General features: G+C 40.1%; 1 protein-coding gene and 1 long non-coding RNA gene across 2 annotated transcripts in view; both read right to left on the reverse strand.

Annotated features, from left to right (window-relative positions):
- Nucleotides 1-21,148, reverse strand: part of LOC140734020 (periphilin-1-like) — a 124,879-nt gene that overhangs the window by 98,459 nt on the left and 5,272 nt on the right. Inside the window, exons 3-4 of the mRNA XM_073057599.1 lie at nt 20,004-20,180; nt 12,362-12,423 (exon numbers count right to left, since the gene is read on the reverse strand). Coding sequence (XP_072913700.1) covers nt 12,362-12,423; nt 20,004-20,180 — 239 coding nt within the window. The remainder of the gene's footprint in view (nt 1-12,361; nt 12,424-20,003; nt 20,181-21,148) is intronic.
- Nucleotides 1,644-11,166, reverse strand: LOC140734651 (uncharacterized). Its single transcript, XR_012100583.1, has 2 exons — nt 10,606-11,166; nt 1,644-2,015 (listed from the first exon to the last, which is right to left on the reverse strand). It is a non-coding gene; the product is annotated as an uncharacterized lncRNA (long non-coding RNA).

Raw genomic sequence — 21,148 nt, forward strand, 5'->3', positions numbered from 1 at the left:
ACTCATGCTACCTTTACAATTAAGCACACAGTGGGCAAGCATAATGGAACGACACCACCTAATGATTCTCTGCAATTAACCTAGCATCTAACTTGGGTAGATCATCACCTATCAGTTTCAATCCTGGCCAAAACAGCATGGTGGGATTACCTTCAGAAGGAGGGCCTCAACAGCTCTTAAGGTTCTCTATATCATTATGATTATGGTGATCTAGTTAGGGATGGTCAATAAACGCCAGTTTGCCAATGAATAAAACAGAATTACTACTGAAACAGATCTTATCTGTTCTGAAATGAATAAACATGAGGCAAACCTAGTGATATATTTTAACAAATTAGCTTATCTCAAATACATACAAAGCTAACATCACTAATGGTAAATTAAAAAGCCAAACTCTGTTTGGCATTTATGATACTCAAAAAATCTATTTTATTCATTTATGTCTCTGTTAAGAGGATTATGTGCATGATATATTAATTTATAACTGTGTGTTTGAAGGTTCTTTCCCCACCCTGGCCAAAATAAATGAATATTATTAAAACAGAAGACAGTTTAAGTTTACTGACCTGGAACATAGAACTGTACAGCACAGTGCCCTTTGACCTACTATGTAGTGCTGACCTTTTCATTTACACCACAATCAATCTAACACTTCCCTTCCACAGAGCCCTCCATTTTACTTTCATCCATGTATAAGAGACTAAGAGCCTCTTACATGTCCCTAGCGTATCTGCCTCTGACACCATCCCCTGAAACGTTTGCAAGGTTTACATAATTTGTATTTTGTAAACAAATATCCTACCAAGTAATAAGACATTACAATTGCTATTTTGTACACAGATACAATTTGTAGCAGCACTTACAATAATTCAATGCAATTGAAAATAACATTTTGTACATAAACTTGATGACTGGTGGAAGATGGTATTAATGTTGAAATATCACATCTGTCCTAATGTAACTAATATCTCAACTAAAGTTATAAGAAGTGATCAAAATTTACGGAATAAAGGTAGAGGAGTTGGGAGCTTCAAAGTGAATGTAAAACAGGTCAGCGTGAAGAAAAGTATAATCATTATGCTCAAAGTAACTTCACATTTTTATGGTTTAGAATATGAAAAACTGCAGATTGGAGAAGTTACAACTTAATGGAATTTATCATTAATGCAGAAGTAGTGATGGAAGGAAGCTTGTGAGCTATAACAATATAACCCTCTAATTTGCCAACACAACACAATAGAAAGGACATGGAACATGAACTTAATAGCTGAAATGAAAGACAGAATCCCATTTATTATTTTCAAACATTTTATCTTCTTCTCTTATGAGCTTCAGAGATCTATGGTTGTGTGTGCTACTCCTCCAAAAAGAGGACCATTCATTGTGTATTTCTATGCCTTATTTGCCTTCACCAGATGCACTACATATTTTGCCAGAGTGCATTCCAATCTTACCCATTCTGTACAAATTACAGTAGTCCATAAAGTATACTTCCATAAAATATAACCTATTTAGTGGAATTTTTTGATGAAAAGTTCCCCAAATAGACACTTGAAATGAAAATGTAAAAGCATTCAAAGTTTCATAGTCCTTTTCCTCTTCTAGTTATGTTAATTCTATTTAAAAGAAACCACATGCACAACTAAAGTTCAACGGTTCATTTATTATCAAAGTATATAACTCTGAAATTCTTCTTCTCCAAATAGCCACGAAACCAAGAAAGAACAGCAGCATGATCAACCCTGAAATTCCTCCTCCCTGCACAAAACAGACATAGACACCCAAATCCCCCTCCCCCGCACACAAAGAAATGAGAAAGATTGAGTGAAAAACACAGAATATAAAAAGCATAGAAAGTTCACAGTCCAAGTCCATATCCAAAACACAGAAAACCTAGGCAACATTCTGCTTCTCCATAGCAGAGAGATCTCCAGCAGTGATAAAAAGGCAGTCTCCGCCTTGTAGCCGAGCGATTTCACCAGCAGGCAACCGATGTTTCAATCTCCCTCGTCACTCTAATTGGTAAACAATGGAAACTTTAATCAGCAAAAGGAAGTCAAACATCGGCTCACAGCCTTCTCACCACGAGGCTCCTGCCTTTTGCCTCTGCCTCCCGGAATCCCCTTGAAGACTGCAGAGCGCTGAAACACTCAAACCATCTCCAAACTGCAAATCATAGGCTCCAACAACTCCATAATTATATACAAGATTAAAACAAACATAAAATACATAAAGAAGTGAAATATATGGTTTCATGATCTATCCAGAAGATGTTGACTGAAGGAGCGTTGCTACAGGTGCCATCTTGACAGGAACAACAGAAAGTATCTCTAGAATCATTCAAAGTCAACAGCCAGTGAACAGCAGTAATCAGTCCTCTAATGTGGTGTCTCACTTTTTCTCAAATCTGCACTGTCATTAAAAATGATCATACCGATCTACCTCAGGGTCTGTGCCAATCCCTAAAGCCATCAAATCTCCCAAACTTTTAAAAAGTGATCTAAGCTATTTTAAGCACAAAGTGGTAGAGGAACTCAGCAGGCCAGTCTGCATCTATAGAAAAGAGTATAATCAACGTTTCAGGCCGAGACCTTTTATCAGGACGTGTATGTTGCTGGAATTTGCAAATTCTGCAGATTTTCTTTTAGAAACATAGAAAATAGGTGCAGGAATAGGCCATTCGGCCCTTCGAGCCTGCATCGCCATTCAGTATGATCATGGCTGATTATCCAACTCAAAACCCTGTACCTGCTTTCTCTCCATACCCCCTGATCCCTTTAGCCACAAGGGCCATATCTAACTTCCTCTTAAATATAGCCAATGAACCGGCCTCAACTGTTTCCTGTGGCAGAGAATTCCACAGATTCACCACTCTCTGTGTGAAGAAGTTTTTCCTCATCTCGGTCCTAAAAGGCTTCCGAGATCCTTAAACTGTGACCCCTCGTTCTGGACTTCCCCAACATCGGAAACACTCTTCCTGCATCTAGCCTGTCCAATCCCTTTAGAATTTTATACATTTCAATAAGATCCCCCCTCAATCTTCTAAATTCTAGTGAGTAGACACCTAGTCGATCCAGTCTTTCTTCATATTAAAGTACTGCCATCCCAGGAATCAATCTGGTGAACCTTCTTTGTACTCCCTCTATGGCAAGAATGTCTTTCCTCAGATTAGGGAACCAAAATTGCACACAATACTCTAGGTGCGGTCTCACCAAGGCCTTGTACAACTGCAGTAGAACCTCCCTGCTCCTGTACTCAAATCCTTTTGCTATGAATGCCAACATACCATTTGCCTTTTTCACCGCCTGCTGTACCTGCATGCCCACCTTCAATGACACCCAGGTCTCGTTGCACCTCCCCTTTTCCTAATCGGCCACCATTCAGATAATAATCTATTTTCCTGTTCTTACAACCAAAGTGGATAACCTCACATCTATCCACATTAAATTGCATCTGCCATGAATTTGCCCACTCACCTAACCTATCCAAGTCATCCTGCATCCTCTTAGCATCCTCCTCACAGCTAACACCGCCGCCCAGCTTCGTGTCATCCGCAAACTTGGAGATGCTGCATTTAATTCCCTCGTCTAAATCACTAATATATATTGTAAACAACTGGGGTCCCAGCACTGAGCCTTGCGGTACCCCACTAGTCACTGCCTGCCATTCTGAAAAGGTCCCATTTACTCCCACTCTTTACTTCCTGTCTGCCAACCAATTCTCTATCCACATCAATACCATACCCCCAATACCGTGCGCTTTAAGTTTACATGCTAATCTCCTGTGTGGGACCTTGTCAAAAGCCTTTTGAAAATCTAAATATACCACATCCACTGGCTCTCCCCTATCCACTCTACTAGTTACATCTTCAAAAAATTCTATAAGATTCGTCAGACATGATTTTCCTTTCACAAATCCTTGCTGACTTTGTCCAATGATTTCACCTCTTTCCAAATGTGCTGTTATCACATCTTTGATAACCGACTCTAGCATTTTCCCCACCACCGATGTCAGACTCACCAGTCTATAATTCCCCGGTTTCTCTCTCCCTCCTTTTTTAAAAAGTGGGGTTACATTAGCCACCCTCCAATCCTCAGGAACTAATCCAGGATCTAAGGAGTTTTGTAAAATTATCACTAATGCATCCACTATTTCTTGGGCTACTTCCTTAAGCACTCTGGGATGCAGACCATCTGGCCCTGGGGATTTATCTGCCTCTAATCCCTTCAATTTACCTAACACCACTTCCCTACTAACATGCATTTCCCTCAGTTCCTCCATCTCACTAGACCCTCGGTCCCTTACTATTTCCGGAAGATTATTTATGTCCTCCTTAGTGAAGACAGAACCAAAGTAGTTATTCAATTGGTCTGCCATGTCTTTGTTCCCTATGATCAATTCACCTGTTTCTGACTGTAAGGGACCTACATTTATCTTGACCAATCTTTTTCTTTTCACTAATCTATAAAAGCTTCTACAGTCAGTTTTTATGTTCCCTGCCAGCTTTCTCTCAATCTTTTTTCCCTTTCCTAATTAATTCCTTTGTCCTCCTCTGCTGCACTCTGAATTTCTCCCAGTCCTCAGGTGTGCCGCTTTTTCTGGCTAATTTGTATGTTTCTTCTTTGGACTTGATACTATCCCTAATTTCCCTTGTCAGCCACGGGTGCACTACCTTCCCTGTTTTATTCTTTTGCCAAACTGGGATGAACAATTGTTGCAGTTCATCCATGCAATCTTTAAATGCTTGCCATTGCATATCCACCATCAACCCTTTAAGTATCATTTGCCAGTCTATCTTAGCTAATTCACGTCTCATACCTTCAAAGTTACCCTTCTTTATGTTCAGAACCTTTGTTTCTGAATTAACTATGTCACTCTCCATCTTATTGAAGAATTCCACCATATTATGGTCACTCTTACCCAAGGGGCCTCGCACGACAAGATTGCTAACTAACCCTTCCTCATTGCTCAATACCCAATCTAGAATGGCCTGCTCTCTAGTTGGTTCCTCGACATGTTGGTTCAGAAAACCACCCCGCATACATTCCAAGAAATCCTCTTCCTCAGCATCCTTACCAATTTGGTTCACCCAATCTATTGGTAGATTGAAGTCACCCATTATAACTACTGTTCCTTTATTGCATTTCTAATTTCCTGTTTAATGCCATCCCCAACCTCACTACTACTGTTAGGTGGCCTGTACACAACTCCCACCAGCGTTTTCTGCCCCTTAGTGTTATGCAGCTCTACCCATATCGATTCCACATCCTCCAGGCTAATGTCCTTCCTTTCTATTGCGTTAATCTCCTCTCTAACCAGCAATGCTACCCCACCTCCTTTTCTTTCCTGTCTATCCCTCCTGAATATTGAATATCCCTGAATATTGAGCTCCCATCCTTGGTCACCCTGGAGCCATGTCTCTGTGATCCCAACTATATCATATTCATTCATAACAATCTGCACATTCAATTCATCCAACTTGTTACGAATGCTCCTCGCATTGACACACAAAGCCTTCAGGCTTGTTTTTACAACACTCTTAGCCCTTATACAATTATGTTGAAAACTGACCCTTTTTGCTTTTTGCCCTGGATTTGCCTGCCTGCCACTTTTACTTTTCACCTTACTACTTTTTGCTTCTACCCTCATTTTATACCCCTGTCTCTCTGCACTTGTTCCCATCCCCCGCTACATTAGTTTAAACCCTCCTGAACAGCAGTAGCAAACGCTCCCCCTAGGACATTGGTCCCAGTCCAGCCCAGGTGCAGACCGTCCTGTTTATACCAGTCCCAGCTCCCCTAGAACTGGTTCCAATGCCCCAGAAATTTGAATCCCTCCCCCTTGCACCATTTTTCAAGCCACGTATTCATCTGAAATATCCTCCTATTTCTACTCTGACTAGCACGTGGCACTGGTAGTAATCCAGAGATTACCACCTTTGTGGTCCTACTTTTTAGTTTATCTCCTAACTCCCTAAATTCACCTTGTAGGACCTCATCCCATTTTTTACCTATATGGTTGGTACCTATGTGCACCACGACCACTGGCTGCTCACCCTCCCATTCCAGAATGCCCTGCAGCCGCTCAAAAACATTCTTGACCCTTGCACCAGGGAGGCAACATACCATCCTGGAGTCTCGTTTGCGGCCGCAGAAACGCCTATCTATTCCCCTTACAATTGAATCCCCTATCACTATAGCTCTCCGACTCCTTTTCCTTCCCTCCTGTGCCACAGAGCCACCCATGGTGCAATGAACTCGGCTGCTGCTGTCTTCACCTGATGAGACATCTCCCCCAACAGTATCCAAAACAGTATATCTGTTTAGGAGGGAGATGACCTCAGGGAACTCCTGCACTACCTGCCTACTGCTACGCTGTCTAGTGGCTACCTCTTCCCTTTCTACCTGTATAGCCTTTACCTGCGGTGTGGCCAACTCACTAAACGTGCTATTCACGACTTTCTCAGCATCGCGGATGCTCCAGTATGAATCCAATTGCAGCTCCAGACGCTCAATGCGGTCTGCCAGAAGCTGCAGCTGGACACACTTCCTGCACACACAGTCGTCAGGGACACTGGAAGTATCCCTGATTTCCCACATGCTGCAGGATGAACAAACCACAGGGCCGATCTCAGCTGCCATGACCTACCCAATACTTGCCTCAACTTTTGAAACTTTCTCCTTTGAAAGGAACTTACCCGGCCTTACCGCACTTGGAGTGAAGCTCGTCCTCAGCCTCTGCTCGCCTAAGCCTCTCGAGACAAAGCCTTTCTACTCTGTCTCCCTCTACTCTGTTACCCGCTACAACGTCGCCCGCTCTATGTCTACTGTGCTCTTTAAATCACTTGTTAGTGATTAGACTACTCTATTTTAAATAGTTTTCAGAATCACATTTATAATAATTGATATACTGCATATCATGAATTTTGTTGTTTTGCAGCAGTACAAAACAATACATAACGAATTACATAGGTCACAATTAGAAATATAAATCTGATCACTTGGCTGTCCTCCTACCTATATATAGGCAAAGGGTAAAGAGCAAAGCTCCAGAGATCAGGACAACAAAGAGGTTGCTTGGGGAAGCAGAAAAGCAGGTACAGGATTTCTTCAAGTCAATGGATTGGGTTGTGTTCAAGAACTCATCTGTCGATCTGAATGAATACACCATGCTTGTCACAGACTTTATTAAAACAGTTGTAGACGAGTGTGTCTTCACAAAGCCATTCAAATTCTTCCCCAACCAGAAGCTCTGGATGAAACATGAGATCCACAATTTGCTGAAGGCCAGATCAGATTTAAGACTGGTGACCAAGAAATTTACAAAAGGTCCAGGTACAATCCCCAGAAAGCCATCTCCCGGGCAAAGTGGCAATTCCGGACCATACCCAATCAATGAAGGATGCTCAGAAGTTGTGGCAGGGCCGGAATACCATCACCTCTTGTAAAGGTTAATCAAGCGACATAGGCAACACAGGGCTTCGCTTCCAGATGAGCTCAATGCCTTCCACGTTCGTTTTGACCATCAAAACATGGAGGAACCATCACAAACTCCCACAGTCCCCGATAATCCTGTGATTTCAGTCTGAGGACATTGTGCGAGTACCCTTCTGGAGGTTGAACCCTCGAAAAGCTAGTACCAAAGACCTGTGCTGATGAACTGGCTAGAGTGTCCACTGAGAACTTAGCCTCTCACTTCAGCGGTCTGAAGTACCTTTAAGCAGGCTTCAATTATACCACTGCCTAAGACAAATGTGGTAACCTGGCTCAATGACTGGAGTCTGGTGCCACTTACATCCATAGTGATGAGTGTTTTGAGAGGTTGGTGATGAAACACATCAAATTCTGCCTGAGAAGTGACTTGGATCTGCTCGAATTTGCCTACCAGAGCAACAGGTTCACAGCAGATGCTATCTCATTGCCTCTTCACTCAACCCTGGAACATCTGGTCAGCAAAGATGCACACAATAGGATGTTATTTATCAACTATAGCTTTGCATTCAATACCATCATCACCTCAAAACTAGTAAATGAGCTTCAAGTCTTTGGCCTCAATACCTGCTTGTAGAATTACATCCTTGACTTCCTCACTTGCAGACCTCAGTAAGTTTGGATTGGCAATAACATCGTTTCCACAATCTCCATCAGCCCAGGTGCGTGACAAATTGAAAATCTGGCTGAGTGGTGCCATAACAACAACCTCTTACTCAATGTCAGCAAGAACAAGGAGCTGATAATTGAGTCCAGGAGGAGGAAACCAGAGGTCCATGAGCCATTTGGTCTTGGCTCACCTGGATAACAGCAATACCTGAATCAAGCTGATGTTTACTGATTACACCTACACTAGCTCACTACTTAAAATACATTTTTCTCTTTTTGCAATACTATTCAAAGATTCAAAGCATATTATCAAAGAATGTATAAATTATACACCTTGAAATTTGACTGCTTATAGGCAGTCACAAAGAAAGAAAATTAAGTGACCTAATTGCAGAGAAAAAAAAACATTGTGCAGTCAGTAAAAGCAAACCAGACTGATGTATTGCAATATACTGCTGCCACAACACAAGTTTCACGACATATGCTAGTGATAATAAACCTGAATCATTCTGAGAATGCAGAACCAAAGCGCTTTTTTTTCCCTCTTGACAGGACAATACTATCATCCCAGGAATTTGCCCAGTGAATGTTTTTTCAACTGACTCTATGTTTTAGAACATAGTCATAGAACACCACAGCACAGAAATGGGCCCTTTGGTCAATCTAGTCCATGTCAAACAATTAATCTGTCTAGTCTCATCGAACTGCACCTAGACCAGAGCACTCCATATCCCTCCCATCCATGTATCTATCCAAATTTCTCTTAGATGTTGAAATCAAATCTGTATCCACCACTTCTTCCAGCAGCCTGTTCCACACTCTCAGCACCCCAAGTGAAGGAGGACCTGCTGATGTTTCATTAAACATATCACTTTCACTCTTAACCCATGACTTCTAGTTCTAGTCTCATCCAAACCCAAAAAGTCTGCTTGCATTTACCCCATCTATAGCCCTCACAATTTTGTACACTTCTTTCAAATCTCACATCATTCTCCTACATCCTAGAGAATAAATATGTAACCTATTCAAACTTTCCCTATAACTCATGTCATTAAGGCCTGGCAACAACCTTGTAAATTTTCTCTGCATGCTTTCAATCTTATTAATATCCTTCCTCTAGGTAGGTGACCAGAACTACACAAATACTCCAAATAGGCCTCAGTGATGTCTTATACAAATTCAACACAACATCCCAACTTCTGTACTCAGTACTTGATTTATGAAGGCCAATGTGCCAGAAGTGCTCTTTACGATCCTATCTACTTGTGACATCACTTTCAAGGAATGTTGGATCTGTATTCCCAGACCCCTCTGTTCTACAGCTCACTGTGCAACTCGTACCCTGATTTGTCCTCCCAAAGTGCAACACCTCATACTTACTTAGATACGGGGACGAAAACCAGTGTGGCCAACATGCTGTACAATATTAATAAAAGAGGCAACCATTAGGCAATAAGATATCCAGATAAGGCAACCCCTGGTTACTTTCTGCATCCTCCAAAGAAATGGTAATGGTGTGGAGGATGAATTTAAGGATAATATAAAAATGTTTTGTCAAACTGGATGTTGAAGAACTAATGAGAAAATCATTTATTACCATAGATGCTGCCTGACCTGCTGAGTTCCTCCAGCACTTAGTGTGTGTTCAAGATTTCCAGCGTCTGCGATGTCTCGTGTTTACAATGAGGAAATTGTTCTATTATTGTACAGTAATGTTAATCTGGCTGTTAAGGGGTAAAATCAAAATAAAATTTAACACAGATTGGTAGTGCTTTATTTCAATCCAAAACCAGGTCTTAAATCTGAATAAAGCAAATTTCAAAGGCATGAGATGAAAGCTGGCAATGACAAACTGTATTAAAATTCATGATTGTAAACACGCAATAGCAGACATTCCTTTATTAAAAAAATTAACAGGCAAAGTAGTCCAAATGTGGCAAACAAGAGGCTGTTAAAGAATGCATTAAATTAAAGAAAATGATTATAATGGAGACACAAGAAGCTTCAGATTCTAGAACCTGGAACAACATTTTATCTATATTTTCTTCTATTTACTATATTCTTGCCTATTCAAAGCCTGGCCTCGAGTCCCTGAAGAATACATTACAGACCAAACTTAGTATCCTCAGCAGCTTGACCTCATTCAAATCAAAATTTTCTTTAACCTATCAACCATCTATTCCACTAGATTACCCCATCCCCCAATAGCCATCCTCTAATTTTGCAAAGTATCACATGCTGAATCTTACTAAAGCCCTCATGAAACTGAAAATTGTGACACAAAAAAAAACACCAAAATGCTCTGACAGTTGTCAACTAGTTCTAAGAAAACAAGAAATAGGAAAAGATAGCATGCCCCCTTTCAAGACTACTCTACATTGAATTTCCAAATCTCCAGATTCTTACATTCCCTTAATAAAGGATAGACACAAGAGTTAATAAAATAATACCAGGGGTCAGGGAATTCAGATAAATGGGGAGAAAAGATAATGTAGGCTTTTCCTACCTCTGGGAAACCAGAGGTCCATGAGCCAGGCATCATCAGAAGATCAGAAGTGGAAAAGGTCAGTAACTGACCTGGGTGTCACCATCTCAGAGGACCCGTCCTGGCCCCATCATATAACTGCAAAGAAAGCACGACAGCACCTCTACTTCCTCAGGAGTCTGAGGAGATACAGCATGTCATCAAAAACCTTTGCAAACTTCTATAGATGTGTGGTGGTAAGTGTGCTGACTGGCTGAATACACTGACTGGGATGGAAACACCAATGACTTTGAACAGAAAATCCTTCAAAAGGTAGTGGTTTTGGCCCAGCACATCATGGGTAAAAGCCCCCCCAACCATTGAGCATATCTACATGAAATGTTGTCGTAGAAAAGCAGCAACCATCATCAAAGATCCTCACCACCCAGGTCATGCATTTTTCCTGCTGAGCCATCAGGTGGAGGGTACAAGTACCTGAGGACTTGCACCAATAAGTTCAAGAACAGTTGCTACATCTCAACCATCAGGCTCTTGAACAAAAGGGGATAACTACACTTACTTAAGGACTCTTATCTTGTTACTTCATGCTCGTTATGTATTGCTATTTATTTATTATCTGTATTTGCACAGTTTGTTTACAGATCCTGTTTACCATTACTGTTCTATAGATTTGCTAAATATGCCCATAGAGAGAAAAAAAGAATATCAGGGTTGCATGTGGTGACATGTATGCACTCTGATAATAAATTTTACTTTGAACTTTGAAATAAAATTAAAGGAAGATTGAACAGAGATTTTAAAAAATGACCTGCTTTCATATCTCCAAAAAATGTATCAACAATTTACAGGGCAAACAAATGGAGAACAGTTTTAACTGAATTAGGCAGCAAAAGACCATGTTGGGCTCGTATGCTTAGAGTATTAAGGGTTTATAATAGTGAGACGAAGGCTGGATGATAAAACACATTTACGGTAAGTATCTACTGCTGATAATATATTCTAATTGCACATTATCCCCATTGAAGGGCAATTTAATTGACATGTGAGACAAAAATCACCCATTAACATCCAGTTACTGGCATCCAAATGCCAGCTAGTGCTCATATATTTAAAGAACAGGATCTTGGTCAATACTTGGAACAGATCTAAAAAACACAAGTAGAATACCATGTAACATACAAGGGGTGCAATGGCAGTGTAGCGGTTAGTGAGACACCTTTACAGCTGGGGCAACGGAGTTTGGAGTTCAATTCTAATGCTGTCTGTAAGGAGTTTATGCGATGTCCCCATGGGTTTCCTTTGGGTACCGTGACAAAACAAGTTCAAGTTGAAAATGTGCAGTAAATGTGATATTTCAGTCAACCAGCAGCTCATTAACACAGGAAATGCACAGAATTACTCAGTTATTTGTACAATTTCATCATGACACCTAAGTTCTCCAAGAAAACATAGCCAAAAACAATCAGCAACTGAAAATTTTAGAAGCAGTGCCTTTTTTCAGTTATTTGTAGTATTTAGGTGTTATTCAGTGATTTTGAATACTTTTTAGATTTCTAAGATTTACAATCAGAAATACCTGTTTTTTCCCACCTGCTAACAAAATGACATTTTCAACAAACTGCATATTTTGTTCACAAAAAAATTCCACAGCTACCAAATTGTCAAAGAGAACCGTACAAAACCAAGAACCATTTTTATGCTTACGGAAACAATTACTGACATTTACAGTCAAAGCAGCAAAGTATTGCTCTGCTGTTGACTGCCTTAATTGACCTACCTGTAATCAGCTTGCCTACTTCCTGAATATTCATTTCTGGGCCATCTGGAATTTTCGTCACCCTGAATAGATTTTATGAAGAAAAAATAATTTTTTTTAAAAATCTAGAATTCTACACCAGACTTGAAATAAAACTTCTGGAGTGCTACCAGCTGGGAACACATAGAACATCCCAAAAAAAAAGTATTTTCAACAAATGGGAAACAACGTCAAGATTTTCAAGCCTGAGTCCAACCCATCAGTCACAGATAGATGATTTCTCACTGAAATATTTCTATGATACCATGGCCCCAAGATAGTTTTTCTTCCGCCCAGCAGATGGTAAGCTTCCTCACAACATCAGAGCCTTTCATCAGACAGTCAGACTCTTCCAGCAAACCACTTTGGTAATCTGACATCTTCCCCAGCCCAGTGACCTATCACTTGTGTGACCATCTCTTAAATAATAATCACCCATTTCTTTCTACTGAATATTTATAAATGATTCATATTTTTGAAATGTATGGAATACCTCAGACTTTCATTATTCTCCATAATAATTAGGCTAATCCACCAACCATCTGTGAAATTACAATCTGTTTCTCTTTCCTCTATCGTGACAACACTACGATTTGGTACTACAGGCTTACCACCTGACAGCCTTCCAGCCTGTCAGTATGCCTAGGAATAGATTTTAAAAATATTTGGCCTATGCCATTAAAACAGGTAAGAGAAAAGAGTAAAACAAAACTTGCAGTTTCTCAATACAGGCCTAAAATTAGACAGTGTGAATTAATAAACTGACAGTGCAGAATCACCAAGGTCCACAATTTATGCTTTAATTTAAGAACACAAATTTAAATGTTTTATGGCAGCAGCGCCGCATTTGGAAATGTTCAGAGCCTTTTTTTTAGAAAACAACAATGATTGCAAGTAAACATTTGCTTTCTCTTTCCCAGAAGCTGCACAGGAAAAAATGGTATTAACTGACAGGTACTTAGTCCTCAAATACAGCAGCTGAATGGCCAGTCATTTTATGCATAATTCGTGAAGAACCATCAAGAATATATTAGTGGGTGGTGGGACCACTTATATATTATGGTTCAATGCCATTGGTTTTAAAAAAGTCTGATCATGTTTCTCAAGTGTAGAAGCATAACCATCCTCCATTATATATTAATAACTCAAAAATAATGAAACTACTATCTCTAATAAAAACCACAGGGACTTCAATAGAAGAAAAATGTTTATAAATATAGCTTTTGGTTAAAAAAAAGTTTTTTCCCCAGTTATTAAACAACCAGTCTTCCACATATGCAATTTTCCTGATGCAGTAGGATCAGGCCAATGAGTTAATGTTTTTAGATTAAGATTCTAATATGACATTGCATTTCACCTTGGTAATATTACAAGCAAAGCAACCCAGATCATGGTATTTTGTATGACTGCATTCATTGAGCCATGCAGCAGGTATCCCAGGGTTTCAGTCTTAAAGGGTGAGCCATTGTTGTGGAAAGAGCTGTTCTGACTGGTATTGCCGAGAAAGCAACAGGTTAAATGGGATCGGTGGAGGTGTTAGAAAAGTGAGATGGAAAGGAGTAATACAGTCACACGAACTTGATCAGTCTGCAGTTTTCCCTCTGATCTGCTTGGTATGGGGCTCAGTGGCATAGGCTGGTGCTTCAACTAGCAATGGTAATTGCAAAGGACTTCGTCTAGATCTTTACACATGTCAACATACCATTTACTGTTTTATTGCTGTATTCAGTAAGTAGATTGGTCGTTTTAACTGATCACTTCTATATTTACAGCAAGAATAAACTTGAGCAAATGCTTGAAAGGAATCTCTTGAGCATCTTATTAGCAAACAACTGGCATTGGACATTGCAACACTGAACAGGCATCAACATAGGAAAATGCCTCTATAATTCATTATACAATAAATTTGACTCAGATATTAAAGAATCATTAAGTGATTCCAGTGAAAGTATGTTTCTTGGGCCACAGCAAGACCATTCATTAGATGATCCAGCAAGTCTCACTCATTGCTAACATTATTCATCGACTAAGTCTTGTTATGGGGTAACTTGATTCATCAATGGAAGGATTCTCAATCTAGATGGATAGGCAAAAGATGTCCACTTTCCTGCAGAGCGGAAACAACTAGTAGCGCCATGGGCCAATAATAATGAACCTTTTGCTAAATCTGAAGAATATTTGTAAATAATACAGATATAGCATTTACCACTTCTGAAGGTAACAGTAGCACATACAAAATGCTGAGGCAACTCAGCGAATCAGGCAGCATCCATGGAGAGGAATAAACATTTGACATTTTGGGCTGAGACCCTTCATTAGGGAGGGGGAAGAAGCCAGAATGAGGAGGAGGGGAGAGGAGAAGGAACACAAGCCGGCAGGATGATAGGTAAAAGAGATAAATGGCTAAGGGGAAAAAAAATGTTAAAGTACAGTGCACCATGGGAAAAAGGGAAGGAGAAGGGACATCAGAGGGAGGCAAGGAGAGAATGAAAAGAAAGAGATGGGGAAGGGAAGAGGGAAGAAGTAACAGTAAGCTATAGAAATTAATGTTCATGTCACCAGGTTGGGGGCTAAACAGACAGAATATGAGGTGTTGCTCTCAAACCCAAGAGTGACAGGAGAGGAGGCCATGGACAGACATTTTGGAAAGAAAATAGCAAGTTTAATTGAAATGGGTGGCCTTTTATTTAGAGAAATAGCACTGAAGAGGCCCTTCTGGTCCTTTAAGCCGCACCACCCCAGCAACTCCCAATTCAACCCTAGCATAATCATGGAACATTTTACAACGACCAATTAACCTACCAATTGGTGCTCTTCGGACTCTAACAACGTTCACTAACTGCTAAGCTACCATAGCACCCTTTTGAGACAAGAAGTGAAGATGTTCAATGAGATATTCCCCCAATCTATACCAGGTTCACCGATATAGAGAAGGCCACACCAGGAGCGTGGGATATAACAATTGACCCCCAAAAGACTCACAGGTGAAGAGCTTCCTCACCTGGAAGGACCGTTTGGGGCCTTGAATGGTAGTGAGGGAGGAGATGTCGGGGCAGATGTACCACTTGCAAGGATAAGTGTCAAGAAGGAGATGGGTGGGAGTGTGTTTATTTCAATGCAGAGTGTATTACAGTGAGGTACGTGAACTTAGAGCTGGGATTAGTACACAGACTATGATGCTGTGGCTGTTACAGACATCTAAGGTTTCGATGTACTAGGTGTGATAGAGGAATAAAAGAATGGCCGAGTTGCATTACTGGTCAACTGCAATCAGACAAGACATACTGGAGGGCTTACCTACTGAGGTATATGAATAGAAATAATAAATATGCCATCACTATGATGGCACGATACTATAAATCTCCCAGTATCCAGCAGGAAATAGAAGAATAGATAAACAAGCAGATTATGGATAAAATGTAAAAGCAATACAGTGAACAACTTTAATTTCCCCAATATTGACTGGAATTTCCTTGGTGCAAGAGGCTTAGATGGGCAAAATTTGTTAGTAGGATCTAACAAAGATTCTTGAAACAGTGTGTAGGTAGTCCAACAGGGAATGTGCCATACTGAACTTTATATTGGGAAATGAGCCTGCCCAGGTGAATGCAAGGTCAGTAGCAGAGTATTTTGGGAATAACTCCTTAAGTTTTAAGATACTTATGGAAAAGGACAAGTCTAGATCTCGAAGGAAAATGCTAAATTAGGAGAGTAGTTGGGAGCAGTTGTCATTAGGTCCATTTGACATGTGGGTGTCATTTAAAGACTAGCTGATCAGAATTCAGGACCAGTATGTTCTGATGAGTAAGGCAAATATGGGGAGGTTCAGGAACCTTAGATGATGAGAGATGCTGTAACTGTAGTCAAAGGAAGGGAAAAAAAGTGTATGCAAGGTTTAGGAAGCTGAAGAAATACAAAGAAAGCAGGAAAGAATTCAAAACAGAATCAGGAGGGCTAAAGAGGAATATGAAATGTACTTGGCAAGTAGGATTAAGAGAAAAAAAAAGGCGTTTTTTCACATTAAAAGCAAAATAGTAAGTTGGGAGAAGGGGGTCAATCAAGAACAAAGGAGGGAATTAATGCCTGTAGGTAGAGGAAGGTGAAGGACATGGAAGACAGTGAGATTAGTGTGGAATATGCTAAAATTCCACACAAAATATTATCAAGGAAGTAGTGCTGTCTATTGAAGAGCATTAAAGTGGATAATTCTCCCAGGGCTAATGGGATATATCTCACGTTACTGAGAGAAGCAAGAGAGGCCATTGCTGCGATTTTGACAGAGATCTCTCCATCCCCTCTACCTACAAGTGAGGTCCACAGAACTGAAGAGAACACAATTTTGTTCATCTTAGGGCAATAGAGATAATCCAGCAATATACATAAGTGAGCTTTACATTAATAGTAGGGAAACTACTGGAGAGGATCTGCAAGTACAATTAGGTAAATTGAATTTAGGGACTGTGATCAATCCAACTATATTCTCACACTACCCAAATAGATGAAAGCCAAAGTCAGAGTTTCTGAAGAAGGAACAATAAGAGAACAAGATGAAACACAAAAAGGAATGGAATAACAGATATACACATAATCATAAAGGGAAGAACTATTTCCCAATTTCAGGCACAAACAAGTGAAAAAACAAACAAAAGGCAAGAAGATAGTAGGACAATAGATCAGCAACCATCTTCTACGAACCTATAAATTGCAAATGACTAGTCAGGAGTGTGGCAAAACAAGTCAGGTCAGGAACCAAAATGGATATCTCATTGTGGCAGCAGAATACTTGACTATTATAAGTAAAGGAACTCCTGTGATACTGCACAAGATAAAAATGAATAACTAGTAACTAATCTTGCACCTAAGGTACCTAAACAGACAGGATTCCCCTGAAATTGTTAAAGATGTCTGGCTGGAAGATCTGCTAAAGTTTTTCAAATCCTCCTTAGTTAGAGGGATAACACCAAAGTACTAAAATTACAAATAGTTCTTAGAATTATACTGCACAGAAACCAGTCCCATGCTGCAACTGTTCTATGCCAACCAAGATGCCCCATTCAAGCTAGTCCCATTTGCCAGCATTTGTCCCCATAACCTAAGATTTCCAATTTATGTACCTGTCCAACTGCCTTTTAAAAGCTATTATTTTAGCTGCCTCAACCACTTCCTTTGGCAACTCATTCAACATACTTATCTTTTGTGTAAAAAAAAGTTGTCCCTCAGCTTATATTAAATCTCTCCTTCTCGCATTAAAACTACGCCCTCTAGTTCTTGATTCCACAACTTTGGGGAAAAAGAGAGTGTATTTACACTATCTATGCCCCTCATGATTAAACCACCTATCTTCTATGCTCTAAGGAATAACACCCTAGCCTGTCCAACCTGTTCCTATAACTCAGTCCCTCATGTTGGCGACATCCTTGTAGATCTTTGCTGCACTTTCGCCAGTTAAATAACATTTTTCCTGTGGTAGTGCAACCAAAACTGAACACACACTCCAAGTGCAACCTTATCAATATCCTGTATATCCCAACTTTTATACTCAATGCCATGACCCATGAAGGCAAGTGTACCAGAAGCCTCCTTTACTTACCTGTGACTCCATTTTCTTTCCACTATCTAACATTTCAAAGCAGCACACCACATGGAACCTTACTGAAGTCAACGTAAACCACATCAACACCCTGCTTTTTCTTGGTCACACCATCAAAAACTCAAGCAAGTCACAAGTCATGACTCTTAATGCACAAAACTATGTTGACTACCCCTAATCAAACAGTCTTTCCAAATACCTTTTCCTTCAAAATTGCCTGTAGCATTCACAGATGTTAGACTTACCGGTCTACAATTCTCAGGTTTTTCTTTGCTGCCCTTTTTAAATAAAGGCACAACATTTACAACCTTCCAGTCTAACGGCATCTTACTCATGGCTCAGTCAGACTCCCACAATTTCTTTCCTAGCCTCCCACAGGGTTTTTGGATATACCTGCCCAAGCCCTAGAGATCTGTATATCTTAATATATTCCAAAACATCCAGCATCTCCTCTATTGTAATGTGGACTATCCGCAAGACTTCCCCATTTATTTTCCCAAGTTCAGAAGTCTTCATGCCTTTTTCCACATGAAAACAGAGGAGAAATGTTCATTAAGGACCTTGCCCATTTCCTGCAGCTCCTCAAAAAAATGCCCTCTTTGTTTTGGCACCTTTCTCCAATCTTCCTGCCCTATTTGTTCCTCAATGTCCCCACAGCCACTGGAGGGTCTACATCACAATCACTCTGGAGTGACTACACCCTCTCTTTCCTGCTAAACTCGTAGACCAAGGGAGAAATGAGAGGGCCACCAGAGGGAGGTGATGAACAGGTGAGAAGAAAAGGGGCAAGAGGGGAGCCAGAATGGGGAATGGAAAAAGAGAAATTACCAGAAGTTAGAGAAATTGACATTAATGCCATCAGATTGGCAGCTACCCAGATGGATTATGAGATGCTGCTCTTCCAATATTAAAGTGGCCTCATTTTGGCAGTAGGGGAGGCCATGGATCAACATGTCAGAATGAGAATGGGATGTCGAACTGAATTGGTACGTGTGACAATAATAAACTAATTCAACAATGGTTCCCTTCTTTTTCAAGGGGTAAATGCAAACATAAACAAAGATAAGGGATAAGAATAGAGCAATGAAGAAAATTAATCGGATCTAATAGTTGAGGAAAGGCAAGTTATAATAATAGGGAGTTCTACCATTAGAACAATGAATTATCATTTTACAAAAGTGCTATCCAATGAACCATGCTCTCCAAGATTTCAGGGACAGGAACATACTGCTCCTATTTTCTTGTATTCTATTTGCAAGATTGAAGAATTGGCACAGGAATTGAGACTAGCATAAATCAGGCACAATAATCTTGAATGGAGGGGGCAGGGTTGATGACCCTGGTAACTGCCTTCTATATTCTGGTCTTCTAGTAAGCACAGTCAACTGTGGAAACATTTGTGTGTTTATAAAACAAAACACTTAGTATTGTGATTGGAATTACATTTGTAATTTTAATCACATATTGGGGGATAGGAGTATTGGGACTGGGCATCAATAATGAAAATGAGGCAATCAGGGCCAGGGAACTGAAAGTGATTAAGACAAGTTGAGAGTGGAACAGGACTGGATGCTTAATGTGCCATGGTTTTGACGTTTTAGAAACGATACAGAAGGAAGTTAAAGGGTGGGGGAGGTATGTTATTGATAAGTGCCAGCATCACAGCTGCATTTGATTGGGACTTGCTGGAAAGCTCATCCAATAATAAGTTATGATTTAACTGGCGAAAGGGAATATTAGATGTCCAGGTTATCACAGCAGGCAGGGCCACATGCTGAATGGGTTGTATAAATACTAAAGGGTATGCAGTCAAAGTAAAGTGTAAAAAAACTAACATGGAATAGCAAAAGTCAGGGTACAACTTGTACAGGACTATGGTATTCAGCTGGATGACTCTTCCATTGGCAATAAAGACACAAGGGGTCAAAAGGATCTCATTTCATATCATTAATATTCTCGATTCCATAAACCAAAGACAACATTCTTTCATTTTAAGCACAGATTTTTATTTGTTTGAAAAAAGGTTATCTTTACCCATGAGCCTGTTTTGAGGGATGGACCAAATACTCGACCATGTCCAAATTCACGAACGTCAGAATATTCTCGATAATCTTCAGAATGAGCATAACATCTATAATTGCGGCTGATGGCACCTCCTCCTCGGTCATAATCCGGCTTCCTCTGCATTATTTGCACTGTTCTGTGAAAATCCTGCCAGAATACCAAAATATTAAGTTGTGTTTTTTTTTTATTAAAGGTATTTCAATATCTCATAAAGAGTGGTAAATTAAACAGCTATGCTATGAATAAATGGGATGAATAAAGATTTAAACTAATATTTACTGCTGAGAAACTATTCCACGGTGGTTGGCGCTGCATCAATTCCTGCTCAACAATCAGACAGATTTCTCACAAGATGCAGGAAGAACTTAGCATGTCAGGCAACATCTATGGAGAGGAATAAACGTTGGCGTTTCAGGCCAAGACCCTTCCAGCACCTGCAGATTCTTGGTTTTAGTAACAGATTTCTGTTTTATTTTCTCTGCCAAATGATCTTCAAGTCAAGCACATAATAGAGATTGAAAAAAGATCTTTGTTATTCTGCATGGAGTCAAGATAGCATAGCACAGAAATGGACACTTCCAACCACATCAATCCCAACATATTTTGTTCTCATTCCAGTTATCTGTACTTGGACTCGATCCTTTTATGCCTTGTATATTTAAATGTCTCAAACCTAGTGATTGTATCTGATTTTACAAACTCCTCTAGCAGTATGTTCAAGATATCAACCATTCCCTGTTTGAAAATCTTCCCTAGATCTCCTGTAAAACTCCTTCTCAGCCTAAAACTATACTCTTAATACATTTGCTGCCTCTACTACAGGGTGAAGATTTTAAATATCAACCTAGATCGTGTGGATAGCCAGAGGCTTTTTCTCAGGGCTGAAATGGCTAACACAAGGGGGCATAGTTTTAAGGTGCTTGGAAATAGGTACCATGGAAAGTCAGGGATAAGTTTTTCACATGGAGTAGTGGGTGCATGGAATACACTGCCGGCGTTGGTGGTGGAAGCAGATACAATAGGGTCTTTTTAGAGCCTCTTAGATAGGTGCATGGAGCTCCGAAGATTAGAGGGCTATGCGCTAGGGAAATTCTAGGCACTCTCTAGAGTAGGTT

This window comes from Hemitrygon akajei, chromosome 10 (genome assembly GCF_048418815.1).
Source record: "Hemitrygon akajei chromosome 10, sHemAka1.3, whole genome shotgun sequence".
In the NCBI taxonomy this organism is placed as follows: Eukaryota; Metazoa; Chordata; class Chondrichthyes; order Myliobatiformes; family Dasyatidae; genus Hemitrygon; species Hemitrygon akajei.